The sequence below is a fragment of the Helianthus annuus genome, chromosome 17 (genome assembly GCF_002127325.2).
Source record: "Helianthus annuus cultivar XRQ/B chromosome 17, HanXRQr2.0-SUNRISE, whole genome shotgun sequence".
Classification (NCBI taxonomy): domain Eukaryota; kingdom Viridiplantae; phylum Streptophyta; class Magnoliopsida; order Asterales; family Asteraceae; genus Helianthus; species Helianthus annuus.
In genome coordinates this window covers 137,853,376-137,875,317 of record NC_035449.2, presented here as the reverse complement: position 1 = coordinate 137,875,317, position 21,942 = coordinate 137,853,376, and the positions used below count along the sequence as shown (strand labels likewise).

The following is a 21,942-nucleotide window of genomic DNA, read 5'->3' as shown; positions in this document are numbered from 1 at the left end:
GCGATGATGCTTAGATACACATATAGACGTATTAGGTTTAAAATGTTGTACCAATTTTGTTCTTGTTGTTATGTATTCCCATTGAACTTGTTGTTATTTGAAATTTTATGTAATGTTTGACAATTTGAGTTATGGAATGAAACGGTTTTTATTTAATTATTATCACAAAATAGTGTTATGTGTGATGAGCAATCTTTCTTCGTCTCACTCCGATGATTCCGCCATTGGTTGGGGTGTGACAAGTTGTATCAATTGAATCAAACAAGTTTTGGAATGACGATGGGATTTTTTTGGTGGTGGTGGAGTGGAAAGAGAAGTAGCCCTGAGAGGGGGTTGAGAAGAGATATTCAAGTGAATCATCTCCCTCTTGATTTGGTTCCCTGTGCTTACGACACTCTCCTTTTGTGAGGATGAGTGAGGAGTTTGGATAGGTGTAGATGATTGCATCTGTTGTGAGGAAGTAACAATAGATATTTGTTGCATTTGTGTTACAGCAAGTACCTCTATCATCTCAACCCCCAGAGATATCGTTTTTTTGGGTTTTCATTTGGATTTGGGGATGGGAATGGAAGTGGTTTTTGTGTAAATTTATGATGTGTGTTCCACAGTGATGGGATGTGCATTGTGGTCACCAAGAGCAGTGGGCTCAACAACAGATGTTGCAACATCTGTTGCTTGGTTTTGCAAAACATTTTCTTCTCCCATATTTTCTTGACTTTTAGTCATCATGCAGGTAAAATTTTCATTTGAAAGACTGTTAGTTTCAAGGGCTTCATCCTGTTCAAAACTTTCTTGTCTTAAAACATTTTTCAGGTAAAAGCTTAACAATCTTGGATATAATAGAAAAAGATTGTCATTTCCTCTCTTGATTGCTTTTATGTTTGCTACCAAATCCATAAACAATGTCTAGGATAGCTTGTAATATGAATTTCTCAAGATAACATACCCGGATACTGAGTTTTTATGGGAATTTCATTAAAATTTGTGGTATTTGCAGACAAACAAACCAAGAGTGTATGGAAAAAGAATTTCATTTATGGTGGGAATTTTGGTTTAAACAGTGTTGCTCCCACCAGTTAAGCTTCGTATCCCCTTTCTATAAACTCATGATGAAGATCATTTTTAGGGATAGTGTCTATACCTGCAAAATCCTGTAGATTTAACATGTTGGAAATGGATTCTGGAGTTATTACAACATGTTCTTTATTGATGGTAGATGTGATGATGTAGGGCTTTTTGTTTTGGAGTGAAAATTTTGCATTTTCCCAAAATTCTCTTGGGGTGGATAGATGAATGGGGGCGTTTGCAGTACAGATGTTAAGGTATTTGGAGGAAGTGATGGTGTCAATGATGGAGTGAAAAACCGTGTTATTGTTGTGTTTTACAAGATACGACAAGCAATTGTGCGAAGATTTTAGTTCGAGAGCCATGGTGAAATTATGTCAAATCTTTTGATTGAGAGCAAAGTTTGTTGAATGCAAATTCAGAGTTTTTCTCTTTCGAAATGTTGTTTGATAAGTATGGATGATAGATGTAAACTCTGTTTGTCAAGGGTTTTTATAGGGTTTCAGGAACAACGATGTTAGCGTGCCCAATGATTACCTTTTTGGTATACGTGGCCAGTTGTTATTTGTTGTGGCAAACCACTGTTCAGGAAGTGGGTCCTTTTGTGGAAACCCTTTGAAGAAGGAAGATAAGGTTTGTTGTTAAAATATATGTTTGAGACCTCTGTTGGGCCTCAACAGACGTTAGAATGATCAAATCAGTGGTTGGTACATCTATTTGACTTTTGCTCAACAGATGGACGGAAACCCATGTTTGAAACCTCTGTTGGGTTAAACAGAGTTTCAAGTGAAAACAGTGGTAGGTTTTTGACAAATAGTGGATCTGTTTGACTTTTTGTAGTCAAACAATGGATGTTTAATACGTGGTTCTTTGTCTCAAACAGTGGTTAACCAAGGTTAATCAGAGTTTTGAACCACTAAAATAGATGTTTACTCCTTTTCAACCAAGTTTTGTTTTTGGTGATTTTTCACAATCTTTTCTTGGTTTTAAAAACTACAGTTTTTAATTTTCTTGTTTTAAAGACAACATATTAATGTTGTAAGAACCTTTTTGGTGCATTTTTGAAACGTTTTCTTTCTTTTATTAAGATAGAGATATGTGCTAAGGTAATCTCTGTTTGCACTTTCAAATTGCCAATAGATGTTCCCTGCAGACAATGGGAAATGAGTCAGTTTTGCAGATGATCCAAAGCGTTGTCTGCTTTGGATTTGGTATTTTTCTTCCACTGCATCAGCTTTTTGGGATTGGTCATTTGTAACAAGAAGTTTTGATACCATCTCAAACAGTTGTTTCTGACCCTCTGCAAGTATTTTCACACTTGGGTCAACTATTGGTTGACCATTCCTAATGAGGTGATTGTACCCATGAGTGTGTCTATTGACTCTTGGATTTTGGGGCATGTACGCAGGTTCTTCATACCTATAAGGTACCCTGGTGCATGGTGGTTGCCCATAGCCTCTTGGATGTGTGTTGTGTGGTGCAACAAATACTTGACCATCCCTATGTGCTATGTGCAAGGTATTGGTTCAAGCCTTGTGTGACAGATTGGTGACAAGACTCAACTCGTTTAAGAAATTTAAAAATTGAAACGCTTGACGCTAAAAGTGTTAAAAGTTTGAACGTGAACACATATTTGATTTTTGGACCAGATCACAATGATAAAAATTGAAGTTAACTCTAATAAAGATTGTCGATAAATATAACACATCTCTTAGTTACAACCGTGTATTCCAATAAGAAGCAACAAACTAATTAAAATGAGTTGAACTTAGTTCAATCTACAACATACAAACGCTGCCAGTACACCCATTGAAAACACATAGTCGACAAACTTCCTCGTCCACATCTTTGCTGGCTAAAAAACGGACAACCGTGCAGACCTCCATTACGGATAGTCAAACTTCATTACACCATCTGTCAAATCTACATATTATTACAACAACATATTTACATCACCCATGCTCCCCTGCACTCTCAACATTGGAAAAAGAATCTCACTTTCTCTCTCTATCTCTATCTGCATCCTCCTCTGTTCCTAATGAACACCACACCCATTTTAGCTCTCGTGTCTTCTAACCCTTTAACTGCCCCCACATTAAGGGTGTTCAACGAAACCCCTCGTGAACTCCATGTAAAAAGATCTCAGATTTAATGAACCTAACGGGTCGCTTGCAACTTTGCCTCTAATTCAGGTCAGTTTCAGTTTCGCCTCTTTTAATAATCAATCTTTAAGCAAAACCCACCTCAATTTTGTTCACAGATTTACTAAATTGCCATCTGGTTGATTCTTGTGAAGTGGGTGTGTGTTTGGAGGTTTAAAGATTGAATCTTGGACCTTTCTTGAAATGGGGTTTTGTTAATTTTGCTGTATAATTTGTGGGTTATGATTAAAAGTTTGTTTTTTAACGTTTGTTTATCATGGGTTGTAGCCAATTTAAGCCAATCTTGGGTTGTTAGTTGTTACTAGAATTGCCTTTTTTTCTAGTGTATGTATGTGTGTTAAACAGTTTTATTTGATTTGAATGATTTGTTAACAAGGGTTTGGGAGCTTTTAAGATTGCATCTTAAACCTTTCTTGAAATGGGATTTTGTTAATTTAATCTTATAGTTTTGGTTAACCTTAAAAATTGGTCTTTTAAGGTTTCTTTATCATGGTTTATAGCTAATTTAAGTGAATCTTGGGTTGTTGGTTGTTACAAGAAATGCATTTTTAAAAGTGTGTGTGTGGGTGAACTAGTTTATTGTATTCAATTCAAGAAAGTTCAATGATTCTATCAAAAGGGGTTAGATTTGGGGGCAATAATTTGTGTTTTAAAATTTTAATTTCATTGAAAAGATTTGTTTGTATGAGGGATTGAGAATCATAAACGAGAAACAAAATGCCATATTTTGTGATATTTTGCAGAACCAGATCATGACCGGAGTTGTTCGTGATCGGATACTTAAAGATGCGAATGGTAATATTCGTGATCATCTACGCAACCATATCCATTTAACAAACTGTATTCACGTGAAAAATCATATGCACAAAACTAGCCCCATGATGACCGATCGGTCCCTTATTAGGGACCTTGTCGTTCTTCAAAGGTCGCGATCTTTAAGGGATCCATCCATGAGCCCACCCCCATTTCCGTCATCTCCTGCCCTTGACCCGTTACCAAAACGTGCGGAGAAAGATGGCGGTGCTGGTGGTGGTAGAAGGCGGTCTGTTGGTTTATCCGCCAACTTGTCGTCAAATGTGGGCACGGGTGACGAGGTTCATAGAAGAATTAAAAAAGAAGAATCGAGCAGGAGGAGTTTTAAAGACGATTCTCGATTAGATGCCGCCACTTTGGCTAGTGATATTTATCCGGGAAGTTCCGATGATAAACATAAACAAGAGGATCATGTCAATGCCATTTCTCAGCAAGTAATCCCGATCGGTAGTGACAATGTAGCTTCATCACACAATCGTTTACATAGTCGGGTCAAAAGGCGAAAATTTAGAAGTGGAAGGCGAGTTTCGCGGGTACCGATAACCGAGACGTCCATGGCATCTAATTTTGTGTCACAAGTTGATTACGGTGGTCAACAAAATGTCACCGAGGGTTCAAAAAACAGTCGTGGGATTCCGTTTAATTGGTCAAGAATGCATGATCGGGGGAAGTCGTTTCTCGATATTGCAGGAAGAAGTCTGTCATGTGGTTTATCTGATTCAAGGTCTAAAAGAGGCGGTCAAACTCAACGGGACTCTAGTCAAATGCCCGTTATGTCTGATCACGATTCTTCATCTACAAACAGTGAATCGCTTCCTTTATTAATGGACGGTTCTCAAGAAAGTCGAGAAAATCCCGCAGCATGGGTGCATGATTATTCTGGTGAATTGGGTCTTTACGCAGATAAGTTGTTAAATAGTGAAATTGACTCGGATCTTGCGTCAGAAGCCCGATCGGGTCACCATAGACGATCGCGTGGCGATACTCCGCACCAAAACCTCACTCAAAAGTACACGCCGAAAACATTTCGGGATCTAGTGGGACAGAATTTGGCAGTACAAGCTCTCTCAAACGCAATTGCAAAAAAGAAAGTCGGGCTGCTTTATGTATTTTACGGGCCTCATGGCACCGGGAAGACCTCGTGTGCGCGTATATTCGCCCGGGCCTTAACTTGTCAGTCTTTGGATCATCCAAAACCGTGCGGGTATTGCAATTCTTGTGTAGCACATGACATGGGAAAGAATCGGAGCGTTCGCGAAGTGGGTCCCATGAATAATCTTGGATATAAAAGTATTATAAAACTTATAGAAAACATGATTGTTTCTCCGCTACTGTCACAGTACCAAGTGTTCATAATCGATGATTGCGATACGTTGCCTCCTGAATGCTGGAGTGCTATATCTAAGGTTATCGATCGCGCTCCAAGGCGTATGGTTTTCGTTTTAGTCAATTCGAGTCTTGACGTTTTGCCGCATATAATCATTTCCAGGTGTCAGAAGTTCTTCTTTCCGAAGTTGAAAGATGCGGATATTATCTATACGTTACAATGGGTTGCAACCAAAGAAGATCTTGAAATCGATAAAGATGCATTAAAGCTAATAGCTTCGAGATCTAACGGTTCGTTAAGGGACGCGGAAATGACACTCGAGCAGCTGAGTCTACTCGGGCAAAGAATATCTGTTCCGCTTGTTCAAGAACTGGTTTGTATCCATCTTTTATTCTTTTATAAGTATAATCATAAATTGAAATAAATAATTAAATATCATCCAACTTTCAGAAACCATATAGAAACTACATACGGCACTTTAGGCCTGTTTATACTTAATCTGGTCGGTTTGGGCTATGTTTTATCTCTTATAGTGGGTCATACCAAAGCATTTGACTAAATAGGAATCGGGTCAAAACGGGTCGAAAATCATCTGCATCGTGTTCAGTAGATATCAACCTCCCCTGAATCAATTTTTACAAAAAGTAAGATTATTTTTGTAATAATATTGTTTTAATAAGAGTAAAATGCCATTTTCGTCCCTGAGGTTTGCCTAGTTTCGTGAATTTCGTCCAAAGGTTTGTTTTTCCGCCTCTGGATCCAAAAGGTTTGAAATCTTGCCATTTTCATCTGGCTCGTTAACTCCATCAATTTTTCTCCGTTAAGCAGGGGTATTTTCGTCTTTTTTTTCCTTAAGGGTATTTTGAAATTTGAATACTTGTACCCTATGCTAAATGCTTGTGCATAAAGTGAAAACGACCGAATTGCCCTTTAAGTTAACAAAAAAGACGAAAATACTCCAGACTAAACGGAGAAAAATGGATGGAGTTAACGAGCTAGATGAAAATGGCAAGATTTCAAACCTTTTGGATCCAGATGCGGAAAAACAAACCTTTGAACAAAAGTCGCAAAACTGGCCAAACCTCAGCGACAAAAATGGCATTTTACTCTTTTAATAATTTATAAAGGCCAAAAATATAACTTGACTCGTTTTGACGGTTTACCCGACCCACATAGTCAACTCATTTTGCCACATCTAACAAAAACCATTCATCCATGTTAGCATTTTACACATCACCCCTCATAATAATGTATGCACCTCACTAAACAGGTTGGACTTATATCGGATGACAAATTAGTTGACCTACTCGATTTCGCATTATCAGCAGATACAGTAAATACCGTGAAACATTTAAGAGAAATTATGGAGTTGGGTGTTGAGCCGTTAGCTTTAATGTCACAACTTGCAACCGTAGTAACCGATATTCTTGCGGGTAGTTATAATTTCATGAAACAAAGGACCAAAAGGAAGTTCTTTAGACAACGAGAGCGTAAGTTTGACTTTTCTTTCTCTTCCAAGATTTCAAAAAGCCACTCTTTTTTGCCTTTTAACATATTTAGTCCTTCCAGTATCTAAAGAAGATATGGAGAAGCTGCGGTTAGCATTGAAGACGTTATCCGAAGCAGAAAAGCAGCTCAGAATGTCAAACGACAAGTTGACTTGGTTGACCGCCGCTTTGTTGCAGCTTGCTCCTGATCAGCAGTATGTGTTACCAACGTCGTCTGTGGATGCTAGCACTTATCGCAGTCAGTTGGGGTTTGACAATGGCGGTACGAGAGATGGGTCTCACAAAAGTAACTTTGCGCATGGTGAGACAAGCGAGATTCAAAGGGGTTTGTTAAAAACGGGTGAAAGTTCTAGTGGAATTCAAACGAAAATGAAAGAAGGCTTGTATCAGCAAGAAGTCGAAGAAATATGGTTTGAGGTGCTTGAGAATATACAGATAAATAGCGTAAAAGAGTTCTTGTATCATGAAGCAAAGCTGACATCAGTTAGTTTCGGTGCAGGTACTTATTTTATACACTTTTTTTTGTATTTTATTAACCGTAAATCTCATCTCGTTTGACACGTTTTTATTTTTGATCAAGGAGTAAATGCCATTTTCGTCCCTAAGGTTTGGCCAGTTTTGCGACTTTCGTCCAAAAGTTTGTTTTTCCGAATCTAGGTCCAAAAGGTTTGAAATCTTGCCATTTTCATCTGGCTCGTTAACCCCTTCCAGTTTTCTTCGTTAAGTCAGGGGTTTTTTCGTTTTTTTTTTTTTTTTGTTAACTTTAAGGGCAATTCAGTCTTTTTCACTTTATGTAAAAGGACCGAATACCTCTGAAAAAGACTGAATTCCCTTTAAGTTAACTAAAGAGGAGGAAATACCCTGACTTAACGGGAAAAATGGATGGAGTTAACGAGCCGAATGAAAATGGCAAGATTTCAAACCTTTTGGTTCCAGATGGGGAAAAAACAAACCTTTGGATGAAAGTCGCAAAACTGCCAAACCTTAGGGATGAAAATGGCATTTTACTCCTTATCAAGTGTTACGAAGAATATTATTAAAAGTAATCGAAAATAAAATATATTTTTAATAAATTTATATCCTTCATAATGTTGAAAATGAGTATTAATTCGTTTTCGCAGATCCAACCGTTCAGCTTATGTTCACATCGCATGTGACAAAATCGAAGGCCGAAAAGTTCAAAACCTACATTCTAAAAGCATTTGAGAACGTTCTTGGATCACCCGTCACAATCGAAATCAGAAGTGAATTGAGGAAAGAAACACGCGATTCCTATCAAGACGCGTACGCAAAACGGAGAAGTGAGATCGTTGAAGTAGACGCTTCTCCTAGAGAACCAAAAGCTAAAATGCATAATGATACTAAGAATTCAAGTGTCGGTTTACAAAGAAGATTAGGGGAACAAAGTCAATCTCGGAGTCTAGTTAGAGGTAAAGTGTCTCTTGCAGACGTAATTCAGCATGCAGAATCGAAAAGAAATGGTTGGTCAACACGCAAAGCCGTTTCCATTGCGGAAAAACTTGAACAAGAGAATCTGTAAGTACCCTTGACTCCGAATATCAAAATTGAATGAAGTTTTGAAATTAAAAAATAATGTTTGAGTTTCAAAGGTCAAAATGTCACCTCAAGTATAGAACACAATATCCTTAAAGTGACTTGCTTGCTTTATATTGCAGGAGAATGGAACCAAGATCGAGAAGCTTGTTGTGCTGGAAGGCATCTAGAGTTGCTCGTCGGAAGGTAATGAGCAAACTTTTCAATTATGGTTCAATCAATCAATCATACCCAGTAAAATCCCACAAATAGCAAAGCTATTTGTAGGGTCTGGGGAGGGTGGGATGTAGGCACACCTTACCTCTACCCCTAGGGATAGAGAGGCTGCTTCCAGAGAGACCCTCGGCTCCAAAACACCCAGGAAAGAAATAAATAGAACATGAGGGGTGTGTGTGTGTGTGTATGAAGTTACCAATGTAGCATGAGTTGTGAAAGAGTGCATGGTAAAACAGAACAAGTGTGACAACACAAAACAGCCTATACACATAGTTACATATCTACGACCATACACTACACCTAAAAACACAATTGTACAAAACATCGTATACACATAGTTACATATGTACGACCATACACTACACCTAGAAACACAATTGTACCTCTCCTAGAAATCCTTAACCTTAATCCTACGTCTCCACGAGTTCCTATCATGGACCATGTTCTCAGAGAGGTGCAGTCTTTGCAAATCCTGCTTAATCCGCTCATCCCAAGTAATTTTGGGTCTACCTCTACTCCTCCTCCCCTCCACCTCGAGGGTTTCAATCACTCTAACTGGTTCTATCGTCTGCCTCCTCTTCACATGCCCAAACCATCTCAATCTTCCCTCCTTTATCTTATCTGATATACTAGCTACTTCTAATCGCTCCCTAAAAACATTTTTCAATTATGGTTATTGTTACTTAACGATATGTATCGAACCGCGCGTTGCCACGGGGATGCGAGGGGAATTCGATCAGTATTGGTTCGGTTCATCACGATACTGGGTGGAAAGTACAATGAAAAACTTAAAAGTTAAACATTAAAAAACGACAAATATAACAAAACAGAGACGTGAAAAGTCTAAAATAGTGAAAAACGAATACAGAAAACTGCAATTGTAACAAAATAGAGAAGCCAAAACAAAAATACTACAACAAAAAAAAAAACTAAAAGCCAAAAAAACGGCAACTTTTCGCAGCTTAAAAAAAACCCGGTCTCATTTTAGTGTAGATAAGGCGGCGCGTTTTAGCAAATTGGAGATGGTGCATTTTAGCACAATTCACTATTCACAATCATGGATTTCGTCATATATACAATATTAGAGGCGACAATTTTGATCCATTTACTTATTATTTTATCTCAAACGGTTTAAATAACGCCTTTTAGCTATAATGTGGTCACGCGGTTCGTAAATCCCCCAAAGTGTGTTTTACGAGACGCACATCTTAGATCTTATTCAAAGCTTAATATAAATTTTGTAACCATAATTAAGGTATTAATGATATGTAAAAATTTCCACGACCTACTGATCTTGTCGCCTCTAGTCAAGTCATGGAAACTCACTGCTGAAGTTTTGAGCATGCAGGTTTCTCGATCAAAGGTTAGACGACAAAAGTCCCGGGCTTTGCTGAGATTTGTGTTGTGTAGCAGGTGCATATCTACTAGATCACCGCGGTAATACAAAGCATGTAGAGTCTAATCGGTATATCAGTCAGTTAGTTTACATTAAATAATGTCAACTCCAAGAACAATGGTAATGCAAATGTGTATTCCTTGTATTTTTCTAGCTTTCAATTTTCTTTATAGGCCTTTTGCAGTTGTAAAGCGTAAACAGTTTTATTAGTTGATGAATTTATAAGTTATAACCCTTTTCTTTACTAACCCAGTTGGATAAAATCATAAGGTGATAAAACTGTGGAAAGATGAAAGTGGGCCCTTGTATTGATAGTCAATGGGGAGTCAGATTGACTTTGTTCAAGAACACAAATTATAAAGGGAAAATAGCCAAAATATCCTTTTGACCAAACAAATTTTCAAAAATAGCCATCTGAAAAGGCTCCAGGAGCCGTTTACCAATCCATGCATGCCACGTGTCCGACAAACTCATGAAACGACTCAGAGACGTTTCATACGCCGTCATTCGTTTGAAAGTTCTCAGCCGAGCCGTTTCAATTGGCTTGTCCATTGAGCCGGTTCACTGGATGGCGAGCCTGTTGAAAGTTCTCAGCCGAGTACTTTTCACACGGCTGAAGCCGTTTTAGCATCTCAAGCCGGCTTGAAAGGTCAAGCCGGTTCCACTGAAGTTGAACCGTTTCACTAAATTTCTAAGACGTTTCCATACAAAACTAAGCCTAAGCTGTTTCAAGAAAATTCTAAGCCGTTTCCGTTCACTTTTAAGCCGTTTCAGAGTGCTCGATTTTTGTGGGTCATGTTTTAAATATTTCTTTGAATTACCTCATAGTGCAAAGTGATGATGTCTAAATTTAAAAGTTTGTCACAATCAGTAAAATCACGTTTTGTGGTAGTTAATTTAAAATATGAGGGCTAAGTTTGTTGTGTATAGGAGGGGAAAGTGGCAGGTTGTTAATGGGAACATCGAGTATGTTGCTGATGCCGGTGCAAGTAGACGTAGTTTAGAAATTGAAAGCAATCATTCATACATCAGTTTTTTAAGTTATGTTTCTAAGATGTGTTATATTCCAAACATTACACGGTTGTCCTACCGGATATCTACGTTTACTGATCTGATCGATATAATTATGATCGTGATCTTATATTTTTATTTAATTTGGCGATGCAGAATCTTTTTGAATTATATAAATTATGCGTTATTGAAGAGTCTGGTGTTGGTTCATCTAGTTTTGCATCTTTAAATCATTTCAAAGAACGTGATTTAAATATTTCTGTTAAAAGAGTTGTACCCACTTGGAGCTACCTTAGAAATCGACATCAGACCTTTTCTTCATTCGCCTATCGGGATTCGGTTTCTCTTCTCCGTGCTCTGTTTTTCGGTGGTTTCCTTCTGTTCGGCGGCTCGACGTACGGTTGGGGTCCGGTATAGGTGGTGAGGACATCTGGACACTCGCTGCAGCTGTAGTTCCTTTGTCTTATCCTGGTTTCTGACTTCTTCCATTCGCTGGTTGGAATTAGGATCCACATTGGCTTCTTTTGTCTTCTGCCATGGAGCCCGACGATGAACCTTGGGAGGTGCAAAACAGAAAGAAAAGAGGCAGTGGTTCTTATGCTGGCTATAACTCTGGGGTCACCAAATTTTTTGTCACTAACATCCCTATCGGATGCCCGCCATGGGATTTGGCCAACGCATTCAAAGGGTTTGGGGATTTATCGGGAGCTTTTATTGCCAAAAAGAAAGACAAGGAGGGTAGAATCTTCGGTAGCTTCAGGAGTGCGGTAGGGATCTGGACGAGTTTAAGCGAAGCATATCTAATGTGAAATTAGGAGGCAACAAGTTATTGGTTAATGTGGCCTTGTTTGCGAAGGAAAACGCCAATGTTAAGTCGGTGGTTGCTAATGGAGGTGGGGCCAAGTCGATGGGGTCTGGGTCGGGCAGGACTCGGGGGGGGTGCTCATCAGGTTAGGGGTTCTCAAGCTGTTAGAAATGGGGCTTCGTTTCTAGACATTCTGATAAGAACTAGAAATTAGAAACTTCGATTACTGAAAGAACGATTACAATTAGCCACTTTCGAGATAGGCTCGATCTCCAGTTTTAGAGTAAAAAAACCCCTAATTTAGATAAACAAAACAACCACCCCAATTAACCCTAAAACTCTGATACTTATCTAAGAGAAATAGCGGGAACGGTTACACCCACTACTCCTGAATACGTGGGTTAACAGCCCACTTCTAAACTACAACTAATTGGGCCTAAGTTCGTATCAATACTACCCGCCCGGAGAAACGACTTGACCTCAAGTCGAAGATAAGGAAACTGGTTCTTGAATAAGTCGTAATCGTCCCAAGTGGCTTTGTCGTTTTCATTGATCTCCACCCATTTAAAATCTGCAGAGTTTAATCCAGCTTGAATATAACGCCTAGAACCAAATGTTGTAGCTTTTTGAAGAGGATTGTTGTAGTCTCTAAGCTTGTTCCCATTGAGCACATTACCGCAGGTACAGGGACTACCAAACAACCCAATTGACCTGCAAATTGCTTGTGAGAGAAACTGGGAACTGTCATTTGTATGAGCACATTCACCTTTTGTAGGTTTTCTCCAGGTAGGACCACCTAGAATTTCTTTTCCTGGGTCCCACACAATGATAAAAAATACAACCACCGTCCCGGGTCGTTGAGGGGTTTTCCTCAACACAGAAAGCTGCCTTGATATGGTTGTGGTCATGAACAACAAGGGCGAAGATACTCGTAACACCACATAACAATCATGGTAATTCAACTTACAGCCCTCGTTTATGAATTGGACCAATTCCTCATAAACCACTCGGCTCAAACTCCTGGGCAGGAACACCCACCTCTCAATGAAAGCACCAATTTCTCCTCTCCCCTTCTGCTCATGATTGTCATTTTCCGTTAAATTTTCCGCCGCCCCCCAAGCTTCAATTCTGGTTCCATCAATTTTGTCAGTTTCGTTGGTGCCCATTTCGTCATCCATGTCATCGGCGCCCTCGATCCCATCACCAGTTACGTCGTTTCTAACGGTAATTCCGCCACCAGATCCGGATCCAAGTTGCTGAAGAGGGTCATGCTCAGACCCATGCGGTGCCTCCGCCGCTGTGTTCTTCAAACTAATGTCTGATTCTTCACTGTTAAAATCATCTCGGATTACCTGAGCCTTGATCTCTGCGATATCCTTCCGCATAGAGTCTATGCTGGCTGCAATTGATGCTAATTGAGAAGCAATCACAACCTGATCGCAGGAACTGTACCGGGTCTGCACCAGCTTCGAATTTCCCGGCAATGGAACCATTGATAAGAACTAGAAATTAGAAACTTCGATTACTGAAAGAACGATTACAATTAGCCACTTTCGAGATAGGCTCGATCTCCAGTTTTAGAGTAAAAAAACCCCTAATTTAGATAAACAAAACAACCACCCCAATTAACCCTAAAACTCTGATACTTATCTAAGAGAAATAGCGGGAACGGTTACACCCACTACTCCTGAATACGTGGGTTAACAGCCCACTTCTAAACTACAACTAATTGGGCCTAAGTTCGTATCACATTCTCACCAACAGGTCTCGGGTGAGTAGTGATGATGACGTTCTGGTGGTGGATCTCGCTATCTCCTCTCTATCTGGTTTCTCTGGGAGAGCCGTTGTCGGTCGATTTTTGGTGAATAGTATTATCGATTCTAATGAAGGTTTTTGGATTATTTCGGGGGACTTTAATGTGGTCCGATTCAGAGAGGAAAAATTGCTCATTCAAACTGAGGTGTGCTAATAATTTTAACAGCTTTATCTTCGAATCAGGCTTGATCGAATATAATATGAGTAGCAGAAGGTTCACTTTTTGCTCCGATAATGGCAATAAGCTTAGTAAGCTCGACCGCTTCTTAGTCAATGCTGAGTTTTTTAACTCTTGGCCAGTCGCTTGTTGTCGGGTCCTGCCTAGACTCTGGTCCGATCATAACCCCATTTTTTTGGCGTGTCGTCCCAAGAATATTGGGCCTCGCCCCTTACGTATCTTCAACTCTTGGTTTGGTAAACCAGGATTCGATGAGGTTGTGATTCGTGCTTCTGGTGAGTTTGTTTCATTAAAAAATTGAGTTTTATCAGGGATCGCCTGAAAGTTTGGAAAGACGATATGATTCGTAAATCTGGTGAGGAGGTGGAGGCCGTTAGAACTGAGTATGAGGCCCTAGAAGCTAGTTTAGAGAGCTAACCGAGGAAGAGGAATGGATTTTACATGAAAATAAAAAGGTGATTCGAGTTGCTGAGGAGTCCAAAATTATGGATCTTAGGCAAAGATCCTTTATCAGGTGGGCGAAAGAAGGCGACGAAAACTCGAATTTTTTTCATGCCATGATTAATAGCAGAAAAGCGAGTAATTCGATTCACGGTCTCGAGGTCAATGGGGTTTGGATCTCCAAACCGTCTCTTGTGAAAAAGGAGGTGTTCCGTTTTTTCAGAGACAAATTTGTGGAGGAGTGTGCCGTTCGGCCGCGCCTGATTTGTCCTCAGCTTAAGCAGATTTCTTCGTATGATGCCGCTAGGTTAGAAATGCGTTTTTCTAAGGAGGAGATCAAAGCGGCGGTCTTCGAGTGCGGTAGAGATCGGGCTCCTTGTATTGATAGTCAATAGGGAGTCAGATTGACTTTGTTCAAGAACACAAATTATAAAAGGGAAAATAGCCAAAATATCCTTTTGACCAAACAAATTTTCAAAAATAGCCATCTGAAAAGGCTCCAGGAGCCGTTTCATGCTGCTGAAACGGATTAAGGTCCCACCAATCCATGCATGCCACGTGTCCGACAAACTCATGAAACGACTCAGAGACGTTTCATACGCCGTCATTCGTTTGAAAGTTCTCAGCCGAGCCGTTTCAATTGGCTTGTCCATTGAGCCGGTTCACTGGATGGCGAGCCTGTTGAAAGTTCTCAGCCGAGTACTTTTCACACGGCTGAAGCCGTTTTAGCATCTCAAGCCGGCTTGAAAGGTCAAGCCGGTTCCACTGAAGTTGAACCGTTTCACTAAATTTCTAAGACGTTTCCATACAAAACTAAGCCTAAGCCGTTTCAAGAAAATTCTAAGCCGTTTCCGTTCACTTTTAAGCCGTTTCAGAGTGCTCGATTTTTGTGGGTCATGTTTTAAATATTTCTTTGAATTACCTCATAGTGCAAAGTGATGATGTCTAAATTTAAAAGTTTGTCACAATCAGTAAAATCACATTTTGTGGTAGTTAATTTAAATTATGAGGGCTAAGTTTGTTGTGTATGGGGGGGGGAAAGTGGCAGGTTGTTAATGGTAACATCGAGTATGTTGCTGATGCCGATGCAAGTAGACGTAGTTTAGAAATTGAAACCAATCATTCATACATCAGTTTTTTAAGTTATGTTTCTAAGATATGTTATATTCCAAACATTACACGGTTGTCCTACCGGATATCTACGTTTACTGATCTGATCGATATAATTATGATCGTGATCTTATATTTTTATTTAATTTGGCGATGCAGAATCTTTTTGAATTATATAAATTATGCGTTATTGAAGAGTCTGGTGTTGGTTCATCTAGTTTTGCATCTTTAAATCATTTCAAAGAACGTGATTAAAATATTTCTGTTAAAAGAGTTGTACCCACTTGGAGCTACCTTAGAAATCGACATCAGACCTTTTCTTCATTCGCCTATCGGGATTCGGTTTCTCTTCTCCGTGCTCTGTTTTTCGGTGGTTTCCTTCTGTTCGGCGGCTCGACGTACGGTTGGGGTCCGGTATAGGTGGTGAGGACATCTGGACACTCGTTGCGGCTGTAGTTCCTTTGTCTTATCCTGGTTTCTGACTTCTTCCATTCGCTGGCTGGAATTAGGATCCACATTGGCTTCTTTTGTCTTCTGCCATGGAGCCCGACGATGAACCTTGGGAGGTGCAAAACAGAAAGAAAAGAGGCAGTGGTTCTTATGCTGGCTATAACTCTGGGGTCACCAAATTTTTTGTCACTAACATCCCTATCGGATGCCGGCCATGGGATTTGGCCAACGCATTCAAAGGGTTTGGGGATTTATCGGGAGCTTTTATTGCCAAAAAGAAAGACAAGGAGGGTAGAATCTTCGGTAGCTTCAGGGGTGTCAGGGATCTGGACGAGTTTAAGCGAAGCATATCTAATGTGAAATTAGGAGGCAACAAGTTATTGGTTAATGTGGCCTTGTTTGCGAAGGAAAACGCCAATGTTAAGTCGGTGGTTGCTAATGGAGGTGGGGCCAAGTCGATGGGGTCTGGGTCGGGCAGGATTCGAGGGGGTGCTCATCAGGTTAGGGGTTCTCAAGCTGTTAGAAATGGGGCTTCGTTTCTGGACATTCTCACCAACAGGTCTCGGGTGAGTAGTGATGATGACGTTCTGGTGGTGGATCCCGCTATCTTCTCTCTATCTGGTTTCTCCGGGAGAGCCGTTGTCGGTCGATTTTTGGTGAATAGTATTATCGATTCTAATGAAGGTTTTTGGATTATTTCGGGGGACTTTAATGTGGTCCGATTCAGAGAGGAAAAATTGCTCATTCAAACTGAGGTGTGTTTATCTTCGAATCGGGCTTGATCGAATATAATATGAGTGGCAGAAGGTTCACTTTTTGCTCCCATAATGGCAATAAGCTTAGTAAGCTCGACCGCTTCTTAGTCAATGCTGAGTTTTTTAACTCTTGGCCAGCCGCTTGTTGTCGGGTCCTGCCTAGACTCTGGTCCGATCATAACCCCATTTTTTTGGCGTGTCGTCCCAAGAATTTTGGGCCTCGCCCCTTACGTATCTTCAACTCTTGGTTTGGTAAACCAGGATTCGATGAGGTTGTGATTCGTGGTTCTGGTGAGTTTGTTTCATTAAAAAATTGAGTTTTATCAGGGATCGCCTGAAAGTTTGGAAAGACGATATGATTCGTAAATCTGGTGAGGAGGTGGAGGCCGTTAGAACTGAGTATGAGGCCCTAGAAGCTAGTTTAGAGAGCTAACCGAGGAAGAGGAATGGATTTTACATGAAAATAAAAAGGTGATTCGAGTTGCTGAGGAGTCCAAAATTATGGATCTTAGGCAAAGATCCTTTATCAGGTGGGCGAAAGAAGGCGACGAAAACTCGAATTTTTTTCATGCCATGATTAATAGCAGAAAAGCGAGTAATTCGATTCACGGTCTCGAGGTGAATGGGGTTTGGATCTCCAAACCGTCTCTTGTGAAAAAGGAGGTGTTCCGTTTTTTCAGAGACAAATTTGTGGAGGAGTGTGCCGTTCGGCTGCGCCTGATTTGTCCTCAGCTTAAGCAGATTTCTTCGCATGATGCCGCTAGGTTAGAAATGTGTTTTTCTAAGGAGGAGATCAAAGCGGCGGTCTTCGAGTGCGGTAGAGATCGGGCTCCTGGCCCCGACGGTTTTAATTTCAGATTTTTTACTCACTTTTGGGATCTCTTCGAGGTCGATTTTGTTAATTTTATGGATTATTTTTATCTAACGAGGAAGTTAAGCAAGGGATGTGGGTCGGCTGTTATCACCTTAATCCCTAAGTTTAGAGATCCTTTGGGATTGAGCGATTATCGTCCTATTAGCCTCGTGGGAGTTGTAAACAAAGTGGTTTCCAAAGTTCTTGCGAATAGGTTGAAACCGGTGCTTAACGGGGTGGTCTCCAACTCTTAATCGGCCTTCCTTGGGGGGAGGTTCATTTTGGATGGCCCGTTGATCATCAATGAGTTGCTTTCTTGGGCGAAAAAATCCAAGAAACAGGTGTTTTTTCTTAAAGTAGATTTCGAGAAAGCTTATGATAATGTGAACTGGGGTTTTGTTTTGGATATTCTTCATCAAATGGGTTTTGGAGAGAAGTGGTGTGGCTGGATTTCGGGCATTCTAGCATCGGCTCGGGCTTCTGTTTTGGTGAATGGATCGCCCGCATTCGAGTTTGGTTGCAGCAAAGGTATGAGACAAGGAGATCCGATATCCCCGTTTCTTTTTGTTGTGGTTATGGAGGTGCTGTCGTGTTTATTCAAGAAGGCTTGTGAGACTAACGTCGTTAACGGTATTAGTATTCCCAATCTTGACTCATGTGTGTCTCATTTATTTTTCGCTGATGATGCTATGATCATGGGGGAGTGGAGCAAAGAGAATATTGCTGTTGTTATTATGATCCTCCGGTGTTTTCATGTGTGCTCGGGCCTTAAGATCAGTCTTTCTAAGTCTAGTATTTTCGGCATTGGTGTCTCGAATGAGGATATCGAGGAGATGGCTAACTGGATCGGGTGCAAGGTGGATCGTATTAACAACTGGAGACCGGTCTATGATATTTTCGAGAAACGTCTCTCTCTTTGGAAAGCGACTTTGCTTTCTATTGGAGGTAGGGTTACTCTTATTCGTTCGGTTCTCGAAAGTTTGCCCACGTACTTCATGTCCCTTTACAAGGCGCCTGTTAAAGTTATTAAAGATTTGGAAAGTATCATAAAAAAATTCTTATGGGGTGGCTCTAATAATGTTCGGAAAACCCATTGGGTGGCTTGGGATAGAGTTTCATTACCTAAGAAAGCTGGTGGTTTGGGGCTTTGTAAGTTAGCGGACGCCAATTTGGCGTTGCTAAGCAAATGGGGGTGGAGGTTTAAGAACGATCCCGAGAGTCTTCGGGTCAAAATCATTAATGCAATCCATTCGGGTGGTTCGAAGTGGTCGTTTTTGCCGTGTAACAAATCGGTTAGGGGTGTTTGGGTCAACATTTGTTTCGTTTTGAATAAGCCTCTGGTGGACAACAAGCCTATTCGCTGTTTTTTCAAAGGAGAGGTCGGGTCGGGGTCCGACATCCTCTTTTGGTTTGATCCATGGCTCTCCGATATGCCTCTCAAAGATTTATTTCCATGTCTTTTTCGCCTGGAAATTGTTAAGGACTGTTCTGTTTTGGATCGCTTGGCGGATGGTGGCACGTGGCTGTGGAGGTTCGATCCTGACTCTACCTCGGAGATGCAGGAGCTGTCTTCACTTTCCGCTATGTTATCTTCCTTTTCTCTTGCCAGCGGTAGAGATAAGTGGAAGTGGTTGGGCGACTCTTCGGGTTTATTCTCGGTCAAATCAGCAAAGGATTTACTGGTTCGGAGTAGATGTGCTCCGAATGTTCGAGTGATCGACTGGTGTAAATGGGTTCCTATTAAGTGTAATATTTTCGTTTGGAGGCTTGAGCTGAATCGTATCCCTACGTTTAACGCCTTAGCTTCTAGAGGTATTGCTATTCGTTCCAGGGCCTGTCCTCTTTGCGGCTGTGAGGATGAATCGGTCATTCACCTGTTCATATCATGCCAGTTTGCGGAGTCGATTTGGCATAAAATCAGTATATGGTGATATTTGCCGGCGGTTTTTGCGTTCTCGATTAAAGATCTCTTGGATTTGCATTTGTTCAGCAGACTGGGGTCGACGGAGAAGTTGGTCGTCCAAGGTATCGTGATTTCTACTTGTTGGTGCATTTGGTTGGCTAGGAATAAAGCGGTTTTTTTGAACATTAAGCCTAGTGTGGAAGGTGTTTTTAGTGAGGTGAGAGCCTTGGGCTTCTTTTGGTTTAGAAATAGATCGCGGTTTCAATCGATTGAATGGAATGATTGGTGTAAATTTGTAATTATGTAACTTTTTGTTTTGTTGTTTTTTGGGTTGGCCCGGTTTTCGGGTTCGGTTGTTTGTTAATGAAAGTTTATTGTCAAAAAAAAGACCTTTTCTTCAGATCTCACATCCCACACCGTTGTAATCAGCAACCCTCGAAATGCCAACCAATAAATTTTCGCTTTCAGAAAACCACCCACGCGTCGCCGTCCAAAGCCCACGTGTCGCCTCTGCTGTCCCACGCGCCCTCGCGTGATGGCGCGTCTGGCCACCTTCTGCCGTCATTCTTGTTTTACGGCCACCTCTTCGCCTTCCGCACAACCTTATGTAGTTTGTTTTCTAATACGAGTACTTTGATTCTGCATCAGATTTCGGTTCTGCTTATCAGATTCGTATCAGACTTGCATTAGATTTTTTGCATCAGATTTCTGTACCAGATTTTTCGTATCAGATTTTCGCATCAGATTTCGCGTCAAAATTCCGCGTCGGATTTTCTGATCAGTTTTTAAGACCAGATTTTTCAGATCAAATTTGCTGGTCTGTCTTTCTAACCCTTTCCAAATATGATTATCATCAAATTTCTAGGTTCTTTACACTTTAATTTCTAAACATCAAATTTCTGGTTGGTATCTCCGATTTCTGGTTAAACATTGACTTCTGACTTTGACTTTAATTATGGTTAAACCTCCAGATTTCTGACTTTGACTTCCGCTTTCGGGTCAAACTTTCCAGATTTCGTGTTTCGGTTTCTTGTTCTGATCTTTGGTTTATCAAATTGCTCTTCATTTGTTTTCTTTTAGTTAAGTTCAAAGGTTAGAATGGCTGACAAGAAAGAAACCAATGGTGAGTCACGTATTGCTAACAACTCTATTGGTATTCTTCATGGTCGACTCACCGACAACAAACTTGACGGGTCGAATTTCTTTAAATGGAGCGAAATTGTTCATATTTATTTACGAAGTGTTGGGAAGGTTTCTCATCTCACTTCCGATCCTCGTACACAGTGGCGAAGCCTGAGATTTCCGACCGGGGGGTCGAAAATGTATATACCAAAAATTTCTATAAAACTTGGGGGGGGGGGGGGGGGGTCAAAAACGTATATAACTAAAAATTTCTATACGAATAACTATATACTCTCCATACTGAGCGAAAAGTTCGGGGGGTCGGCCGCCCCTTCCCGCCCCCACAAAGCTATGCCCTTGCTTGTACAGATGATACTAAAGATCAGTGGTTAGAAATTGATGCTCGGTTATTCCTATATATCAGAAACTCTATCAACACTTCTGTCACTTCGCTTATCGGTCACTGTGACTATGATAAAGAGTTAATGGACTACCTGGAATTTCTATATTCTGGGCAAAGTAACATGTCTAGAATCTACAATGTTTGTAAGTCTTTTCATCAAGGGAGCAACTTGATCAATCACTAATCACTTATGTTATGGAATTCAAGAAGACGTACGAAGAGTTCAACTCTCTTATCCCTCTAAGCACTAATGTGTGGGTTATGCAAACTCAACGGGAACAGATAGCTGTGTTGAGTTTCTTGACCGGCCTACGACCAGAATTTGATGTTATTCGATCCCAGTTGTTGAATGAATCTACTATTCCCTCTCTTGAGGAGACATTTGCCCGCATTCTTTGTCATGAAGAAATTCCATCTTGCGCACCTTCAACTCATAATAGTGCCTTAATCGGCCGAGGAGAATTCTGAGGTAGTAATCTAATCTAAGTTTGTAGATATAAAAAAAACGAAAAATGAAAAAAGGGATTTGTAACGTTTTTTTTTTTTTATAAATAGGCTTTCCATTTCATATAAAAACTTCAAGGACAATTACACCAAAATAGCCGGTAAGCGGGCAACAAGCTGCGTCACTACCCCTTTTTGAATAGCGAAACCTAACCTAGTAAAAACGAAACCCCGATCTCTAGGAGACGAAATGTTGCTGTGAACAGCCCGTTGGACCCGTTCAAGAAATCTGATGGCTTCTGGGGCTAGCGAGCCAAAGGTATCAAAGGCAAAAGGGATAAAGGAATGTTGATTATCCTTTGTTGCTGTTTGAGTAACCGCTTGTTTATGTTCTATTAGAGTAATCAAGTAAGTGTCTTTTTGAGTTTGATCAGTTTGGGTTTCTGCCTCCGGGTTTCATTCTGGCTCCGAAAATTTTTCAAGTTTTCAGTTCTAATCTTTATACAAGAATTCGGGTAAATATCATGGCGTTGACACAGCCATTCGGTTCGATCTTAAGATCGACTTTGGTATCCTTCTGGTTTGATCTTTTCCCCATGAGATTGACTAAA

The 21,942-nt window shown here is 40.5% G+C and overlaps 1 protein-coding gene across 1 annotated transcript; it reads left to right on the top strand.

Annotated features, from left to right (window-relative positions):
• Positions 1-2,941: 2,941 nt before the first annotated feature.
• On the top strand, positions 2,942-10,276 carry LOC110925918 (protein STICHEL-like 3). Its single transcript, XM_022169713.2, has 7 exons — positions 2,942-3,257; positions 3,971-5,740; positions 6,638-6,857; positions 6,937-7,374; positions 7,997-8,411; positions 8,552-8,615; positions 9,994-10,276. The coding sequence occupies exons 2-7, from the start codon at positions 3,980-3,982 to the stop codon at positions 10,084-10,086; spliced, it is 2,991 nt and encodes a 996-aa protein (XP_022025405.1). The 5' UTR covers positions 2,942-3,257; positions 3,971-3,979; the 3' UTR covers positions 10,087-10,276.
• The last annotated feature ends 11,666 nt before the right edge of the window (positions 10,277-21,942 follow it).

Excerpts from the sequence above, each read along its gene's own strand:
- LOC110925918 (XM_022169713.2), top strand. The coding sequence starts at position 3,980 with ATGACCGGAGTTGTTCGTGATCGGATACTTAAAGATGCGAATGGTAAT. Across the intron at positions 5,741-6,637 it reads TTCCGCTTGTTCAAGAACTG|GTTGGACTTATATCGGATGA; the intron begins GTTTGTATCCAT and ends CTCACTAAACAG. Across the intron at positions 6,858-6,936 it reads GTTCTTTAGACAACGAGAGC|TATCTAAAGAAGATATGGAG; the intron begins GTAAGTTTGACT and ends TAGTCCTTCCAG.